General features: G+C 35.1%; 1 protein-coding gene across 1 annotated transcript; it reads right to left on the reverse strand.

Moving 5' to 3' along the window:
* Positions 1-548: 548 nt before the first annotated feature.
* On the reverse strand, positions 549-18571 carry LOC149776800 (cytosolic beta-glucosidase-like). Its single transcript, XM_089941355.1, has 9 exons — positions 18499-18571; positions 10716-10835; positions 8713-8846; positions 6783-7040; positions 4750-4915; positions 3736-3978; positions 2543-2672; positions 1833-2017; positions 549-1371 (listed from the first exon to the last, which is right to left on the reverse strand). Exons 1-9 carry the CDS (start codon positions 18569-18571, stop codon positions 995-997), a joined length of 1686 nt encoding a protein of 561 aa, XP_089797481.1. The 3' UTR covers positions 549-994.
* Positions 18572-20781: the final 2210 nt, after the last annotated feature.

Below are 20781 nucleotides of genomic sequence, written 5' to 3' on the forward strand. Positions count from 1 at the left end.
ATTATTGGATTCATGAATACGTTTTGCATGCGTTCCTGTACAGAATTAATGGATTCATGACTACGTTTTGTATGCGTTCCTGCGCAGAATTATTGGATTCATGAGTACATTTAAGACTCAGAGTTTAATGCAGATTTAGTTAAGTTCAATAAAGGAATTAGGTACAGACCCATATGTTCAAACTTAGGATTATACCAGCAGATATTTGGAAGTGTTTGATGTGAATGAAACCCTGATTTAAGAAAGTATATCGTTTTTTGCTGAACGTCACCATTATACGTTAACATTTACTGAGTGATTGTAAAAATGTTTTACCCATCTTTTTTTTATAAAGTTATAATGCCTGGAAAATGAAGCGGTTCTAAAGGAAGTCTTGAATGAAGTCATGGCTGAAACCGATGCCTATACCGCAGAAGCACAGTTGTACAACAACGAAAATGTTTTGGTTTTGTATTTTACATTCATGCTTACTAAAACACGATAATAAATGTTGAGATGCCGTCTGTCCCACATTTATCTTTTCCATAAACCACAGAAAGTAAATATGCTAAGCTTAACACTTTATTTGACCATTCCAAGTTGTGACCATGTACAATGGTAATATTATATTTGGCATCCTCTCTAGTGTGGTAATTTTTGGGGTTCTTCCTCCATCAAATTATATTGGCCGCCGTGTATAAGTCATGAGGTGAAAAACGGCGTTACACCCACAAACACCCGTGTCGACTGCTTTGGTGGTTTTTTTTGAAAAGGCACTTAAACCCCATTTGCTACAATAATGTGCTTAAAGTACCATTAAAGTACCCTTAAACGAACATAAGCAAATCAGAACAAACAGTGTATAAATATGATGACACAAATACTATAACTAAACAATAGCATTTTCGGTACCCCTTGTTATTTTCGTTAATTTAATAGAGATGTAATGGAACGCTATAGTGCCAAACAAATGTGATCAAATATATGTCGTTGCTGAATGAAAAGCCTAAACAAGTCACATTAAAAATAGAAATATCAGATTCAGACAAAGTATTTGAGACATAGGAAGAGAAATTCCCAGCGTGTATACTCGAAAAGATAAATTTCCGCTATTTTTCTTAGTTGTCGGCGTCGAAGAATATTTTACGATGTTCTTCTTTGTGGATTGGGTTAGACATTGAGTCTCAGTATATGGGTCTTTTAGGAATCCGTGATGTTCTATAATGGATCTGTAGTATTTTGTCGATAATTTTGGAATCCTCTGTCTCTCAGGATCAGAAAAGTTGACAAAGTGCAAACCAAAACGTTCGGAATATCCTCGCATCCACTCAAAATTGTCCAACAACGACCACACACTATAACCTCTAACATCGCAGCCGTCTATCTGTATGGCTAAATAATATAAAGTATACATTTGCTCCCATACTTAGGAATATTCTTTTATATTGCTAATTTTTCTGCTCGATTCAAACTAAGCCACATACAGTTAATGTCATATTTGTAGTCTACTTAATGGGAAAATTCATCAATCAACGTGCTAAAAATGTATTTTCCTCATGCATATAACTCACTCAATGGAAATTATGAAAATTAAACGATTTACATAAATATATGAAAATAAAGTCTTCCTTGAAACGAAATACCAGTATAGCTTACATCAAAGGCGGAGGAAGGATCTGTTCTCTTTTGGTTTAATAAATTGTTTTGTAGCAAACATTAGAATAGACTTGTATTCAGTTTAAATGTTTTACATGATGAAAAATAATGAATTTGAAATTGACATCAAAACCCATTAAAACAAGATATTGTATGTTGAAACGTCACCAAATCTTGGGAAAACAAAGCTACAGTACCTTTCAGTACTTCATCGATGTAATCTCTGAGGTAAGTCACGCGGTGTACATCATTGAGCCCGCTGTTGTTGTCAGAGACGCCATTTTCTGTGATTAGGACAGGACAGTTGTCATAGTGGTCTTTAATCCAGTTGAGAGCTCCTCGGAGAGCAAAGGGAGTCACTTTCAACCAGTCAGAACCAGAACTGTAACAAAGTCAACATGATGAAATCGGTATTGGAATAAACGCACGGAGTTACCGAATTAACGTATGCCGAAACCACCGTTTCACTGACAACATAAAGAACAAAATTGGCATAATACAGATATGACTGATTTCTTAGATTTCTTGGCTTACATGGTATTTTTCATTGACGTTTTTGGTTTAACACCATTTCTCAGCGCAAGATAAAATATACATGTCCAGTATTTATGCGTATGTTCTACTTTGTGAAAGAATATATTATTGTTTGTGTTTAGTAGTCATATGATCACATGTCAGCCAGCAATTCAAGTTAATATCAAATGGAAAAAATGTCTATAAAGTAAGATTTTTAAATATTAAAGATAAATACTTACATGAGCTCTATCTTGTCATCAATTTGCAAAGAAACTTACGAAAGTGCACATATTCACAGCACAATAAAGTCGTTATTTCAAGGCTATTCTTATATTTCATTTTGTATAGAGAGTCGCTGTGGAGACGGTGGTAGATATATAAAAGATTATACCCATTCCATTTTGGATCAGGCCCAGTTTCAACATCCCTGTCGTTGTCGTAGGAAGTGTTCAGTGCAGGTCGGACCCTTTTGGTTACCAGAGTTGCGGTGTAAAGGTTCAGGCCAAGAAAGTCGGCACTTCCTGAAGGGAATTATCAAAGGCAGATGGAACTGTGGATAATTATGTTGTGATGAGAATGATAAATCCATGAAAAGGTTCATTCTTACAAGATATTTCGTTATCAGTAGTCATAGAAAATGTATTAAAGCCATTGCATGACATTGACCATGACCCAAAATTATGAATTGTATTTTAAGTCCAAAATGGTGTGGCATTACTTGACTTTCCATTTAATACGAATGACGAATTTTGCACTTGATCTGCCGGTTCCGTAATTGTCTTAAAAAAGAAAACTGATGATGTGCTGTGCAGTTTTATCTGACTGCTGATGTTAATGCAAAGTTCATCCACTAAATACATAAATACTGTTTAGGGCTTGGTGGTGGATTTAGTCATGCTTTATTACTATGATTACGATTCCAACTGTCATAAGGTAACGGCGTAACTACGCCTCCTTCCCAACACAGTTTTTCTGATGCGGATGAAAACAACAGCACAAACTCCAACACTTGCTTATCTTGGAGATTACCTACTACCAGAAAGAAAATGTGAGAAAGAAATAACAGATAACGAAAATTTAAACTAATGTTTTAATCAACGAGCATTTAGAAAAGAAAAAAAACGAATGATATTAACGGAATTTGTTTGTGAAATACATTATACCTTTTTTTAGTGTTCTGGTATAGTCGGGTTACAAGATAGTGAGAGATACAATGCAATATGTCTATACCAGCTTTGCCATATTTCTTACTACTTCATAGTCATAACGAGACAGTATTTGTATACGTACAAAACAACCAACAGGGCCCAAATAGTTTATTTTAAGCCACACCTGACCCACAACCCCCAAAACAAAAAACAAAACAAAGAAAATTAACCCAACAAAAAGTATAATCGAAATCACACCCAAATTTGATATGTGTCATACTTTATAAGAACGGTATTATGTTTGTCAAAAGACGTTGGTCAAAATGAATTCCTTGATACCGAGGAGAAGTCACTGAATATGAACATACTGACTGATTCGAGCATTTGGCAGGTAGTACACAGCACCAGAAGTCATTCATAAAAAGACTATAATTACCTTTGATTAGTTGTTTCTCTGAATTAGAAAATGTTGGAAGTCTCGATTCACCTAGGTTCATTGCTTGACTCTTGTTTCCAATCTGCCACTTCATGACATCTGGGTAATCCCCATTTCCAAAAATAGGATTTGCAAACCACCCTAGAGAGAACTGGTTGTATCGCTCTGCCGAATCGATATCAGATGAATTATTCTTCACTCTAGGATATCCTTGCACGTGACTAAGGGTGATTCCTATACTCCCTGAAATATAACATTAGACATTTAATCATATGGATTTTGAATAATTTTATTTCAAATATATCGCATATCAATTAATGTAATTGACAGAAAAAGAAGTCGCTTGGATGTCATGTACCCATTCAATCGAAAATTGTGAAAGTATTGATACATTTTTTCGTTTTGACTTTGGATCTTGTAAACATAAATACGCCTTAAGCTTGTGAAGATCTATTCGCTACTCGGTCATCTTAACACAACAGTACAGATTGCCACAAACGTTTTCGTTAAGGTATTTCATTTCAGGTACCATAATCATTATGAAATTGTCCAAGGTTAAACCATGTATAAGCAAATTTCGTATAGAGCAGGAATTTTTTGTAGTTTAATAAATTCTGAAAATAATATAAATACTAACACCATCCTCGAAACACACCCAGGTGATCACTTGGATATGAACACGCCTTACACAAAAGGGCACAACATGTTTCGCCTTTTCAAAAATAGAGTCTATTTGAACTGTTATTATTAAAATGGATGACTTCCTTTTGTCCTCCCTGCACTACGCATCTACAAGTATTCAGATGGGTGATTTCCCTTCACTATACATGTTTGGTAAATCAATACATTTCATTAGTTCTACGCACGTTGGCAAAAAAAAATATTTTGTTTCTCTGCAGCTTAACTGTACATATATATATATATATATATATATATATATATATATATATATATATATATATATATATATATATATATATATATATATATATATATATATAATTGATTATTTACCTCCGTATTGCTTCCTGAATAGATTATCATATAAATGAAAAACCTTGGCGTGGGCACGTAACAGGTTATGTGCAGCCTTGTAGACATATTCAGCTCCGTGATCCGGATCCCACCCGTATATGCTGGAAACAACCCATGGTTCGTTATGCGTGATCCAGTACTTTACCTATATATATATATATATATATATATATATATATATATATATATATATATATATATATATATATATATATATATATATATATGGCACATGAGTAGAAAATTCAATGACGAGCTAGAAGTTTCGCTTTATACTGGAAAACTAATGTTTATTAAACTATTTTAATTTTAAGAATAAACAAAAATTTCAAAACCTCTTGTGATTCATTCACCAAATTTTCTATACTCTGTAGTGTTCCATCTAGACAGTGTGCCCACCCACATTGTTCGCAGTGCCGTCTCTGCCCTCATTGCCCCTCCAACTTGACAGTGTGCCCACCAACGCAGTTCATAGTGCCCTCTTTCTGCCTTCATTGACCCTGTAGGCCCTCGTTTCTGCCTTCCTAGCGCCATATTCCCTGCTTTTATTTAGATTACTAAAACACCTCCTTCATACTGTGTTATTTTCTATTCATCTTGCCAATTTTGTATGTTGATTTAATACAATAAAACAATCGAGCGTGTTTTCTCTGTTCCATCAAGATCAAGTGACAAAATTGTTAATACTATTTACTGCATCAAGTCCTTTGTTAGTAACCTCTGCCTCGTTATTTTAAAAAGTGTTCTTTCTTCAACAAAAGTGCCCCATATCCTCACCACTTTGTGAAAACGTCTTGGCTTGAGCACTGTTTTGTAATACTTACACTCTATTAATAAGTTAAAAACGTCATAGCTTGAGCACTGTTTTGTAATACGTGTATCGCTAATTTCAAAATGTCCTATGTGGAGTAACTACCGTTTTGTCAATCGCGTACAAGTCTCAGACCCTCAAAGGCTATATGTTGCTCAGTTTTTCGCAATAAAACGGCTGGTTGACAGAACCGAACTAAAATTTTCACTATGCACCAAGTTGATAGTATTGATACTATTCACCACGGTATTTTTATACAAGTTGTTGACAAACGAGATACTATATTTGTATTAATTCTTTTTCGTATCATCCTCGATAGTTGCATAAACTTTCATTTAATTCCCTTTAACAGTAATTAAATCTGGAGCCCTTCCACTATAATGAAACATTATCATATCTTTGTTTTATTCCAAACAAGGTTTTCTATGTTTAGTATCATGCTCTTTTTTAAAGTTACATTTGCTCTTTTATCAAACACGTGCCTCGTATATGGACCAAATTATGAAGCTGATAACCACATTACTTTGTATTACATAGTTTCTTACGAGTTCCCGTAAGCTTTAAGGCATATTTACTCCTGCTAATACTGGTAATATTGAAGACGTCCTATTAAATGTTTGTATATCTTTATCATCCATTATATATATATATATATATATATATATATATATATATATATATATATATATATATATATATATATATATATATATATATATATATATATATATATATATATATATATATATATATATATATATATATATATATATATATATATATATATATATATATATATATATATATATATATATATATATATATAGAGAGAGAGAGAGAGAGAGAGAGAGAGAGAGAGAGAGAGATCGTCGGTAGATGATCATACAGATTTTCAAATTAATTTAGAAGTTAATCCCTCTAAGAAACTTTTTTGGGTAAATATTGATAATGGAATTAGTTTATATCATTACATTCCTGGTCAATCGGGAAATGAAGTGGTGTGACTGGTGCTCAGAAGGGACGAATCAAATATCTATGCGTACCGATATACCTGAAGACATGAAATGTATAAAAGACGCCATTATTTCAATGTGTGTGTGTGTGTGTGTGTGTGTGTGTGTGCTTCTTTCAGACTTGTGAGTTAGGATGAAACTAAATCCATTTTATCTACAGAAGGGAACAAAGAGAGTGAAAACTTTACTCGATCACCAAAATGTTCGAAGCAGATTCTGGCGTAGTCTGTAAATATGTCCACAATAGAATTATTAAGCCACCCCTTCTTGTCCTCGAGGGCCTGGGGCAGGTCCCAGTGGTTTAGGGTTACCATCGGTGTGATGCCAGCATCCACAAGGGCATTGATCAGGTTGTCATAGTATGCAATCCCGTGGGGATTCACCTCGTCTGCAGTTCCTTTGGGTAAGACACGGGGCCATGATATGGAGAACCTATAGTGGTTTACCTGTAAGTAAATTGTAAGACGGCGCAATCAGACACTTGAAGCTATATTTTGCCTCATTTTACTGTTACGAACGATTAAACTTTATCGATGGAGACCAACTGTTACTTATACGTGTGTGTGTGTGCGCGCGCGCTAAAAAGCGTGCTGCAAGAACCTCGTGCAAATGAAGTTTCACGAGTGGAATTTGGCCAAGAAAAGCACACCACAACATCCATTTGATATTATATACTGGATGTCATAAACTATCTGTAACCACTTTATGTTCATGCAGAGGCTAACATCTGTTGCGGTTTACTCTATATGTTACCCAAGTTTTAAAGTATAAATGTGATAATAAAACTCTGAAAATAGATTTACAAATTTATTACGAATTATACAGTAGACATTTGTTTTAGTAATACTTCGCAACTGCTTCCAAGTTGCCATGTAAACTCATTGTCCTTTGAATGTTCTAGCTTAAGAATTTCCCGCTCGGTCGTATCGTAAATATTCAAACTTCTTTCCGATCAAAGACATATTAAAACGTCAGTTACGGTAAGGCGGTGGCATCTTTACCTACATAAAGTTGTTAGCACCTTTTTATCTTAAGACATTTTCAAATCTTTGATTTGATATTAAAACCATCACTTTATCAGGAGGTTTTGGCCTGGTGAAACCTGCTGTTAATCAGGTATATGTCACATACGCTGAATTGCTACTGATGGTTGGGTGGAAAAAGTGAGGGTAGACATAATATTTAAAAACAATAGTTTAGCTAAGGGACCATCCATATATGACGTCACGTAATTTTGACTGATCATCCAACCATGTTGAGTCCTCTCGAAACCTATGCTAAATAGAAAATATGGAGCAGGAAAATGACTTAAAGTCCAAGGAATCTCATCTCATAAATTTATTTCTCAAGGAATCTCATCGCATGAATTTATTTCTCAAGGAATCTCATTGCATGAATATATTTCTCAGTTGTTACGTAGTTTAGATTTTCTCTGACGCTGGTGTTGTTTTTGTGACGTCACATGTAAAAAAGTCTCCAGAACGCCACACATCGCCAAAGTTGCCCCCCTCCCGCCCCGTGCAGCACGGCACATTTGGAAGGTCCCAAAATCCAGAAAAAGTTTTATTTTAAGTTCTTAATAGTTACATGTTGACCGGTAATTAATACCAGCTTCAGTAAGTTCGAAGCAAAACATAATCCATACAGGTAAAATTACCACACGAATCAGAACAATTTTACATATGGTAGGCATAGGAAATTTTACATATGCAAAACATAAACTAATTCCACTCCTGTTAAACCTAGTTGCATCACGTGTTAAACACACACACACACACACACACACACACACACACACACACACACACATTTACACACAATATGCCATGTATCAAGTAGACAAACCTTTCCTTTACACTATTGCTGTGTGTGAAAGAAACATGTTTTGCAGATATAAGTTTTAAAACGTGTTACGTCACATAATGTTTACTTATGTATACATATTATATGAATTAATATGCTATTTTTCATGTGGAAATGAACACATTTATTTTATACATTTGACAGTGATGCAATATAGGTCATTCTTCCCATATGGCTACTTTGCAAATGTTTCTCCAGGAATTCTTGAAGCTACCTAAATATGGAAAGTTCTGCGATATTTCTTTGGACACTTACTTTAAGGTTTTTCAGTAGCAGAACGTCTTCGATGTACTTGTGATAACTATTACAAGCAATGTCTCCAGTGTCACCATGAAGTATACGTCCTTTGTGATCATGGGAAAAAGTGTCCCATATGCTTAAACCCTTTCCTGAAAAGTTATAACGATACAATGTTATATGCTCAGTTCACGCTCTCTCTAAAAAAAATCAATTATGTAAATCAACAGCAACATTGTTTAGGCAGTTTGTTTTTGTACTTTATTATAGACACCATCCCTCGAAGAAGACATTTTGCTGGTTAAAACATTTATAATTAGATGTTTGTTCAGCGGTTTATAGTAGAGATGTAAATCATAACTCTGTTTATAGTAGAGATGTCATTATTTAAACCTGTTTACAGTTAAATGAGCAGTTGGGTCGATTGATGACAACTGTGGATTGATGACGACAAATTCAGATGAAAAGTTTACAAAAAAACCCAAAACATTTTTGATATTTATTTAGGACATTACTGAGTTGGAACATTTGTTGCTAATATCTTCTATTCCTATAGTAAATAAGCATCATCATATAACGTTTCCAATTTATTTTATCGTAAACAAATTTTTCTGTTTTCTATTCAAAACATATGTTTATAAAAAATTCTGATTTCTGTGTGTGTGTTTGTGTGTTTTGGATTTGTATCGTAGCTCGAACAATTTAAGCCATATCACTACGATATCTGCAATATGGCAGTTTGCTGTGATATCTAGCACTGGGGCATCATGGCTCAGACATGTGGCATCATGTCCCACCCATTCACATTATCCTGACACCGGGCCGACCAGTCCTAACAATAACCTCGTAATGCTGAGCGCCCAGCAATGCAGCTGTTAGTACCATTTTTATAAGTCTTTGATATGACTCGGCCTGGGTTCGAACGCGTGACCGTCCGCATCAGCGACAGACGTTCTAACCACTTATAATTGGCTTACCAAGTCACATGCGCTCAACAGTAACACACTGAATTGCTTTCATCAGTTATTTAGCTCCGGAACGCAACGTTTCGTGGTCGCTTGGAAATGGGATACTTTTAAATAAAGCTATGAAAATAATAAAGCAAATACAGACTTTTATTTTATGCTAGACCGTGAATTATTGGAATTTCTAAGAGAAATAATCTTGATATTTCACTATCGTGAAAGCAATATATTTTTTCACTGGCGGTCAATATACACTGGTAACATAACAAAAATGAAATTGGAAGTTATTCTTAGACATTTACTTAGTTGAGAGTTATGTATGGCCACCGTTAGAACGATTTGAAGTTCAAATCCAACAAAACGCGTCATTTGTTTTCTTAATGTGCAATTTTACATTGAATTAGGAAGGAGAATTACGCTATAATTTATATTTTCTGTGCGAATAATGGCGCGATATCCAGTAAAAATTCGCTAGCTCAATATATTATACAATCTGCTAGCCAATACATTCGAGCATAAAATGAAAAGAAAATGTCCTTCCTACAACTGAAAAACGGATAATTTCATTTCGGTTGAAAAACTAAGGCATTTTCACTTGCGGCTTCGCCACTCGTGAAAGTACTGTTTTTCACTCACTAGATGAAAAATATCCGTTCTTCACTCGTTTCAAGCAAATATCATATCTTAACTGCGCAGAGCTGTCGTGCAAGTAGATTTTAACTTTCACTGGTATGACACGGGCTCCTAGACTCCGTCTTTCCAGGACGTCCATTTCAGCAATGTACGTGTTAACAGTGCGGCGTACCCGACCTCACCGGCTTATTTTGACCACTGCGCTGAATAAGTTATTTAGGCTTCGGCCAATATCATTATTTACGGTTCAGTAAAAAAACGTATTGAATTGGTCAAGAGCCAATCCTTGTAAAATACTAATATTTTAAGGTTAATTGTTTGTACATCAAGCTGTTGAATTACTTTTTCTGTTCGTATGATGCCATCTTTAAATAGTCTATACTTTCAACGTGATGACGTCCATATTTATCGGTTTGTACATACCATCTTCATTCCATCCTCCTTCTATCTGGTAGGCTGCCGTAGCTGCTCCCCATGTAAAGTCTTCAGGAAATGTCCCATACAGAAACTCCGTCTCGAACTGTTTTGACCCATAATCGTCTTCTTTTTGTTAAGATAGGAATATGTTGCGATCAAGATAATTACAAGTAGTCAATTACTTTTGGCATTGCTATTAAGGTTTATGTGCCCAGCCTTGTCATTACACTATATATTTTGGTCACATGACTTTCAATGACCTTAGCAAAAAGTATACATGGTAATTAGTTTCAACTGGTAGGAGTAATTCGATAACATTATTGTAATTACAATAAGTAAACGTATTTAATGAACTGCCACTTAAAACAAGAACTTAATTTTTGTTAGATTTTAAAACTAGATCATAAAATGACAAATTAGAAACCATTTCAAAACAATTTTGACACACCTCCTATAAATGTATTTGTCACTGTGTTCACAGGTGTATTCACACTATAGTGTTTATCTATTCAAACCTTAGTGGTCATCTGTTCAAACCAATGAAGTCGTCTATTCAAGCCGTAGTGTTCGTCTATTCAAACCATAGTGTTCATATACTCAGACCAAAGTTTTCATCTACTAAAGCCATAGTGTTCATCTACTCAAACTATAGCATGAATCTACTTAAACCATAGTGTTCATCTACTCAAACCATAGTGCTCATCTACTCAAACCATAGTGCTAATCTACTCAAACCATAGTGCTCATCTACTCAAACTATAACATGAATCTACTTAAACCATAGTGTTCATCTACTCAAACCATAGTGCTCATATATTCAGACCAAAGTTTTCATCTACTAAAGCCATAGTGTTCATCTACTCAAACTATAGCATGAATCTACTTAAACCATAGTGTTCATCTACTCAAACCATAGTGCTCATCTACTCAAACCATAGTGTTCATATATTCAGACCACAGTGTTCATCTACTAAAAAGCATAGTGTTCATCTATTCAGACCATAAGGGTCACTGATGTTACGGATGATTACGGATGAATAATCTGAACTTTATAACAACGTGTTTAGGTTGTTAATTCAAAACAAAGCTGTCTCTGTTGCAATCCACATTTATAATTACAACAATTTCATTTAGGTATACCTATCAGTTAGAACTAATTACACTTGATTGTTTCTGCTGTGGTTATTTGAAGTCATACGGCCAAAATATATGGTACTATGACCAAATAGGAAAAAAACAACTTAAATACACATCTTTAGGATGATAAACTTTTCAATACCTTTTACCCACCTTCCAAGACATAGCCCCACCCCACCACCCGGTTGACGTGGATAAAGTTACGTGTGTTTAAAAAAGAAAGATATATAGGTATAATCGTTTAACACCTGGCTTATATAGCTATGACAATTTTACACATATAGAGGGCAGTTTAGAAACTGCTTGCAGGGTGGACCTGTTGATCTGTATATTAACTGCTCGGGCTTCCAAAGCCTTAATCCGTCCATGACAATGTTATGTTATCGATTTAATACAAAATGAGTATCACATTGTATGTCTTTATATTCCTTTAATGTACTACACTCAGACTGACTTCTATAGACTTATTACACTCAGATTGACTTTTAAAGACTCATTTCACTCAGCTTGACTTCTACAGACGTATTACACTCAGATTAACTTTTATAGACTTATTACACTCAGATTGACTTCTATAGACTTATTACACTCAGATTGACTTCTGAAGACTTATTACACTCAGATTGACTTCTACAGACTTATTTCACTCAGCTTGACTTCTACAGACTTATTACACTCAGATTGACTTCTACAGACTTATTACACTCAGATTGACATATATAGACTTATTACACGCAGATTGACTTCTATAGACTAATTTCACTGATCTATTGCTTGCCTTACCGTTACTGAACTTTATGAGTTGTTGTAGAGATGAATATTCGTATTCCTCTGTCGGTGTATTATGTAACGCCTCTATTTTCACAATGACATTAAAAAGTGCAACAAATATTCCAATCCACGACATTTGTAAAGAATCTGTCAAGGCGGTATAAATAAAGCCTAATAGTAACACAGCTGGCTGCCAGGCTAGCTTCCTGGGATGAATACCTCTGATCACAAGTTTAATAATCGTATCAGGCACGCTCAGCCTTATAATCTATACTAATTGACATATAAAATGGGACTGAGTGCACCAAAGATCTTCTGCTCCTTGACTTTCACACTATTTAGATAGAGGTCACACAATCTTTGGAGCCTCACTTTCAACGTGCTTATTTCCAGTAAATATTGCTTTGATATAAAACTGCTTTATTTTTAACTTTAAGATATTTATGGTCTGAATAACTATAACGGCACGCCAAGGTTTGTTTGTTTTGTAATAAGTAATGAAGACATCTTTCGTAATCCGATCAATTGCATTACTATTAAAAAGGCTCATATATAATATCCTTCAAAAAAACACCCACCAAGGAGCAGAAATGGTGACCATAACAATTAAGGCCAGCATAAGGAAGCTTAAATAATCAAGGTTGTTAGAAGATGTTAACCTATGCATATCTGAAACCCGAGATCCAAAATAACTACACTGTTGAAGTGCCAAAGATGTTTAAATTGCTAGAAGTCAAGGAAACTGCTTTACATGGGAGATGATCAAGGAAGCGTTGGTGGAAACTCCAAATCAGTGGCCACACCAAGAGAACAAGAAGCTAAGAACATATCAAAGACTGACGTCTTCGTTAATCTTATGGAAGGAAGACGAAAGGTAAAGCAAACCGACCAGAGAAAATACAATCAGCTAGGCAAACGTGGTTTGGTGGTGGTGGTGGTGGTGGCTATTGATGTTTAGAGGATTATCGATCTTAGAGTTATAGCCCTGATTGAGTGAGAAAAAATATATGAAATTAATGAATAGAATAAATTTATATCTGAGCAGAGATAAAACTAGAACAACACGAGCCCCGAACCCGGAATTTAACAATTTAATAAATTAGATAAACAAAATACAATTGCACCAAGACACTTGAAAAAAACATTTCTGCTGGAAAACAATTAACAGATTATTATTTAAAAATGCTATGAGCAGGTCCGTTAGACAGATATGAAAAATTTCATTAAAATGCTAGCGTTTCGAACTTAATTATCCAGTGTTATATTTTAGGCTCTTACAAAACGTGAGAAGCAAAATGTGAAGACAACAAGCTTTGAAAATTTAACAAATAATTTTTTTTCCCCTAGAAAAACGAGTTAAAAATGAGAAAAGAAATTACGGTTTTACGAATCAAATCCAAAAATAATCTAACAATAGAAGTGAGATTTGCTACTAAAGTCTGAAAGAGACGAGCAATGTGACCAGGTGATATTGCTATAGAAATGGTTACCTGTCTATACTGCTATAGAAACGGTTACCTGTCTATATTGCTATAGAAATGGTTACCTGTCTGGAAAATTTCGTTTAGAAAATCGTACTGAAACAGTCAACTACATCTATGACAACAGAGAGATCCCAACAGATCTGAGCACATCAGATCTATAGTCTTATAAAATATGTGACTAAAAATAGTCTCGATTTTCATGATGAGCGCAAGGAGTAAAATTTTAAGTAAAACTGGGAAAGAACACGGTGGCTATGTAGAAGATTGGGGACAAGAAATTGAACATTTAGGTTCAGAAGTCTTTCCGAAAGAGCAATAGAAGTACAATATTTTAGATCTATTTTATTGACTACACGAAGGCGCTTGACACGATTCAGCACAACACACTTTCCAAAATGATATAGAACGTTGATATCGATGGAAAAGATCACATAGGCATGCAAAATTTGAATTGGAGACAACCCGTAGCTATTAAAATCTAAAACCTGTTTAGTACTTTTACTGATAAAAACAAATTGTCTGATTATGGAGTGTATTTTTTCAACTGAATTTTTCAACCTAAGCATAAAAAGTCTCGTAAGAATGATCAAGGAAATGCAAGATATTGTCATTTTTGAACACAACATTAACAAAATACAGACGATATTGTTTTAATCACAAATTCTGATGAAGACTTGCAAGAGATCATGAACAACGTGGTAAAGGAAACCAAAGCGAGGGGGCTAACCATCAATTATATGAAAAGGAAATGCACCGTTTTGAAAGGATATGGTTCATGAACGAGTGAATGAATGAATGTTGAGAACTACTATGTTCTAATGCGTTAGAACATATATGGTTGAATCATTCTCTCCAAGAGTTTCAGCATTTCTGTGTTTACAAGATTCCTCAAAATTGCAACCTACAAGATTTACATTTATGGTTACCGTTATAATAAAGTACATACTACATTGTAAATCATGTTTTATACACTTCAGTCAGATTTCGGATGCAATATTCAATGAACAACTTTGCTGAATTGCAAACAGCAATATTTAGGTCAATGTACAGTATACTACGTGCTTATGTAGTGATGAGTCCTAGGTTACACTACACAGACAGCGAAATGCTGACATAGGTAAAAGACATGACTACATTGAGCTCAGTGGAAGATTGAGGTCGAATGCCTATTTGCCATCATTACCAAGGATTTTAAAGTAATTGATTATGTAAATGACAGATCCTAAATCGACAAACTGTATTCACGCGCTGCTGACTTTTCGGCGTGAAAAAATCTCGTAAATCAATACTAAGAGAGCATTAACTGTTAAATGATGAATGCAGTTTATTTATTTCATGCATTTTGCAGCTCATTGTACATACATGTTGATTCTTAATATATTTCCGATGAACATGTCTGGATCATTTCAACTGTAAGATACTTTTATTTCGTTTAATTTTGGGGTCTATTAGGCACACTTGTACTCTAGAATTAAGAATATTTGCCACAGTCTTGGCTATTAAAATGTTGTCCTTCATGCTGCCGTATTTTGGAAGGGATTGGCTTTCTAATGTTTTGTTCAATTCTTCATTTTCACATATTTCAAACTTTGCCTTTACCTTTAGCTGGTACCATATTGCCACTGTTGTGCTGAGATGCCGTAAAACGCCATACATACATACACACATACATACATACACACAGACACACACATACACATACATACATACATACATACATACATACATACATACATACATACATACATACATACGTACGTACGTACGTACGTACGTACGTACATACATACATACATACATACATACATACATAAATACATACAATGGATAGGTACATACAAGATTCCTGTATGAAGGAGTAGATTCGATCCTCTGACAGTGGTTCAAACTTGCAGATTCCAGGTAAACACTAATATGCTTTAAGCTAAATGTTTTCTAACAATTTAAGTTGCAATGTAATAGCATCACTTACGGAACTATTGTAACACAGAAATTAACATTATTTGCAAATTTAACTCATCTTCAGTATGAATTATATCCCAAAATAGTCCTAAAAGTTCTATCACAAGTCCAAAAGTATAGAGTTTTCCGAATGAATTTCGGTTGTGTTCCAAATGAATTCCAATCTTGAATGTGCCGATGTACCAATAGCCCTGAACAGTGTAGATGCGCTAACTGCATTGATGTACCTCGATGTTATATTCCAAAATATCAATGAACGAATTCACAATAATCCCAAACTTGTGATTTAGGTCGGAAAGTATTAAAGTGCACTTTGTCATTCCAATGAATAGTTTTAATTAATAAATCATCTCAAATTAAAACTTAACACAACTAGAATTGATTCCTATGTTGACTGTTTTTAAGGAATCGGTAATTCTAATATAAACAACCATAATATAACAACCTAAGTCTCAATATGAGGACCAGGATGAGGGTCAGCTATTCATTATTAGAACATTCGTCAACATCATCAGATCTATTACATCAGTTTTTGTAAGCTACCTGACACAGATCAGGTGGGCAATGTTTTCCCGAGGAATATACAAATGTCCTGAACTCAAAAGGAACGAAGTTTACCTACAAATGATAATTATCTTAACATATAATCCACATTCGTAGACAACAATTAGCTATGTGCTGTTTACAAGAAAAGGAAATTAGCCAGGTAGGCCCAACTTCCTACCCTTAATGATGGACAAAGGTCACTCACCAAATGCAAATGAAATATACACAGAATATAATCATGGACAAAAGTCAACACACAACAAAAATTAATATACACAACATGGGATCACATTTTAAGACGAAATTAGTGTATTTTATGACCTATTTTACCTGAAAAAACGCAGAATCTATGATTTGCTAAACTGTAGGATACGATGATCTTTACCGAGCAAAGGGAAACATTTCGAAAGAGGTTAATTGAAAAAATTAATCGAACTTTGAAACAGATGTTGCGCTGTTATTGACATAAGAGCTATGAATTGTGAACCTAGGTTTAACAACAGCAGTTAGAGTATGGCATCGTCTACATTATTACTTGGATGGCATTAATTATCATTAATAACACGCATATATTTAATATTTAACTGGAAAGGATATGGATTATATTCAGACTCATTACGCTTGAACTTGTAAATACACCACTGCATAGTTTTCTTTTTTAAAAATATGTTTATCTTTTGGATCCGAAGATTTGGCTTTTGTAAGCATGCTATTCTCGTGCATGAACTTTTAGGTTGTTGTGTCCCGCTGTGTAGGCTTCATTTTTTCATGGCCAGTATTGTCGGGGATGAGTGGAACGTGTCCATCTCATCCATCTCCATAAGCTGAGTATGATAAGATGCCTGGATCGCTGAACGTAATCCAAGTTATTTCCTTATAGGTAAATAATTGTGATCCAATCTGGTCTGACTGTTATTAGGAGTGTACCATACAAACAAATCTGTCATTGTGGCACATTTACAGAGACAATGATTTACTTGATTCCGTATAAGGTTAAGTATTTTAAATTTTCATAAAGAAAAATTCATGAATAATTTAAACATTGGTGCGAGCACTTAAGATAAATGATTAAAAGCAAATATTCTCTGAGAGAGTAATATAGTACCCCTCAGTAATAGCTGTAACTATCGAAATATGTGTATCGAAATATGTGTATTTCCAATTCTTAACTGAACCAATCATACAGCGCAGGTTTGGGCACCAGTTTTGTAACACTGCACCAGTTTTGTAACACTGTATCTCTCTTACATCCCTGAATTAGATCTGAGAATGTCATCAATGACACATTTTATTCCTAGCTTTGCAATATTGATTTTCTTACTTTAATAAATTTAAGGTATTTGCCAGTTGTATTTTAAGATTTAAGATTTTAGTGATTAGTTGTTTGATTATGGGAAGCTGGTGTTTGGGAAATATTTATCAACACGAGTAATCAGCCAATTTCTAGACGCAGTCGTCACAGAGTGCATTATTGATGTTGTTTCATGATGGCATGGTTTGGTTTTATAGTTGAGTTCAGGTCAGAGCTGTATGAATAAGCACGAGCCAGAAGTTCATATTTAAATCTAAAGTTGTTTATTGATAATGTATTTCCATGTGAAATATTTGTGATAGCTCCTCATATTTTGCACAATGGAAGAATTGAGAAAGCGTTATTCTATTAGTTCCAGACGCCTTTTATCGTTGGCATGATGGTAAATATGGTTTAAAGTCACATGTGAAATGCGGCTCAAAATCGTAGTTCTACTCACCAACGTGTGCAAATTGTTTTTGTGTCATTCTTCATGTTTATGTGTGTGTGTAAAAAGTATTTGTGTCATTGCTTTGTATATGGGTTTGTATCATTCACTAAATAGGTGATTGTATTGCCAGACTTAAAACTACCTTACCTCTAACAGCGCTTATAGAAAGTGTTTCAGGTGCTAGGTCGTTCGTCTGTGACATTGATAATTCTACCTCCATCTTAAAAACAGGACGTTTAGAAGTACTCTAAATTTATATTAATTTCTTCTTACTCAGTTTATTAAATCAAATTTTCCATGGTCTAAAGAATTAAAAGGAGTACCTCCGAATAAGTCAAAACTGAACCTCTTTGTCTTTAATACTGTATACCGATGAATCCACATAGAAACATTTATTTGGACAATGTTTTGTCATGGTTTCATATTGACATATTGACATTGTTTTCACTCTTTACAAATATGCTATTTGCATTGTAATATCACGTGAATCACTGTTGCCAAACGACTTGTCCCTTATAGAAACAGTCGTGTGCATTTACTCATTCCTAGTGACGGGCAAATACAAACCATCAAAACGTAATACAGTCTGCAACTGATGAACTTATGCATAAGTAGTTAAGTGGGGCACCCTAGGGACAATGGGACTTAGCATTAAAAAGACCCCTGGGCAACTCTAGGGACAATGGAAATTTAACATGGAGAAAAATCGTGGGCAACTCTAGGGACAATGCGAATTTAACACAGAGTTTGGGTCTGTCTAGGGACAAGGGGAAATTAACATGGGAATAGAGTTTGGGCTTGTCTAGGGAAAAGGGGAATTGAATATGGGATTTTTTTTTTTTTAAATTTTTTTAAATTTAAATTTAAATTTAGGCAATGGAAAGGCTATTTCTTTTCGAGAAATATGGCTGGCCCTGAAAAGGGCCTTTGGATTTATGTTAATGTATTCATTAACATAAAGGGTACCGCATTGGTCTTCTTCTTGTCCTTAGGCTACGTCTCACTGTTGGTCCGTAAATCAGCACTCTTTTCAGGCATCCTTGTCTTTCAACGTAGATCCTACGTATCCACAGGCTGGTGTTTGTCCTGTGGACAATGGTCCACTTGGATCGGACATACATGGGTATGTCCGTCCGGAACATCATGGAAGACACAAGCGTAGAAGATTGCACATCGGTCCACATCTTGAAGCGACGAGAACAAGTGAATCAATGCACTGAACTGCGCTTATTTATAGGTAGAGGTAGGATTGAAACGGATTGAGTTTATTCACCAATCCAAACACGCGTTACAAAATTCAGTCAGCCCGCATCCAATCCGAAGAGAGTAGTCTGTGACGTCAGTTGGTCTATATAGATTCGCTAGCGCTTGTGTGCAGTCAATCTATGCGACAGTGATTCAACATGACGGAAACTCAGAAAACGATCCATTGGGGTGCACCAGCAGGGGAGACTGCCCAAGGGAACCCGGACTTACTTTCAGAAGAGGTACATTGGGATTTTGTGGATTTTCTTACCTCGCAAGAATTTGTTCCGGAACCTTCGTTACCTTCTTCATTACCGCAAGTGGAGAATTTTAGACAGAGACAGAAAGAAGAATTGGAGAAATTTATGCAACGACAAAAGGAAGCGGAACAAGCTTTTCTCCTACAGCAACAGCAACAGCAACAAGAAGAGGTAAGAAAAAAACAACAGCAACAACAGCAAGAAGAAGTAGCAGCAAAGAAACAAGAGGGTGAAAATCAAACGGCTACGGTACTGTTGGACATTTTAGCGGAGTTAAGAAGTCTGAAACAAATGTATCAGACTTCTTTATCACGACCGAAGAGAATACGACCTTCCCGAGCTAAACACGCCAACCCTGTGACTAAGCCTGTCGTACCACCCTTAGTGATTTCAACCCAATCATCAGAAGTAGGCCTTGGCCGTGGCAAAGGCTTAAGGCAGTTAAAGTTGATTGGTTAAACTCACCCCTACACCAAAATAAAAAGGTCCTTTTCAGGGCCACCCACATTTCTCGAATTCAATTTCAATTTGCCAATAACTCAAAAATAAACCCCACCCATTTTACCCTTATAGTACGTGTCTGTGTATGAGTGCGTGGGTGTAGCTTCTTATTTTAAAATCAAAACTCAAAGACACTTACCTTATATCATTCATGTATTCTTTTATCCATTGTTACAATCCAATTCACAATTCACCACAGAACACTTTAATTAAAAGTTCATTGACTTCTTCTTTCTCCTTGTTTAGTCTCTCTGTTTTTTGAATTTCTTCACCGTCACACTCTTTTCCTCTTCTTCTTCCTCCTCGCTTTCTTCCCTTCTTTTTTTCTCCTGTTTCTTTGCTTCTTTTAAATAGAATTGTCTTTTTTCTTCCTCTTCTTCCTCTGAAGAATCCCTCTCTTCTTTCGAAGAATCCCTCTCTTCTT

This window comes from Sinohyriopsis cumingii, chromosome 18 (assembly GCF_028554795.1).
Source record: "Sinohyriopsis cumingii isolate HCF-2022 chromosome 18, ASM2855479v2, whole genome shotgun sequence".
In the NCBI taxonomy this organism is placed as follows: Eukaryota; Metazoa; Mollusca; class Bivalvia; order Unionida; family Unionidae; genus Sinohyriopsis; species Sinohyriopsis cumingii.

Excerpts from the sequence above, each read along its gene's own strand:
- LOC149776800 (XM_089941355.1), bottom strand. The coding sequence starts at position 18,571 with ATGGAGGTAGAATTATCAATGTCACAGACGAACGACCTAGCACCTGAA. Across the intron at positions 10,836-18,498 it reads TTCTATAAGCGCTGTTAGAG|AAGACGATTATGGGTCAAAA; the intron begins GTAAGGTAGTTT and ends CTTAACAAAAAG. Across the intron at positions 7,041-8,712 it reads TGCTACTGAAAAACCTTAAA|GTAAACCACTATAGGTTCTC; the intron begins GTAAGTGTCCAA and ends ATTTACTTACAG.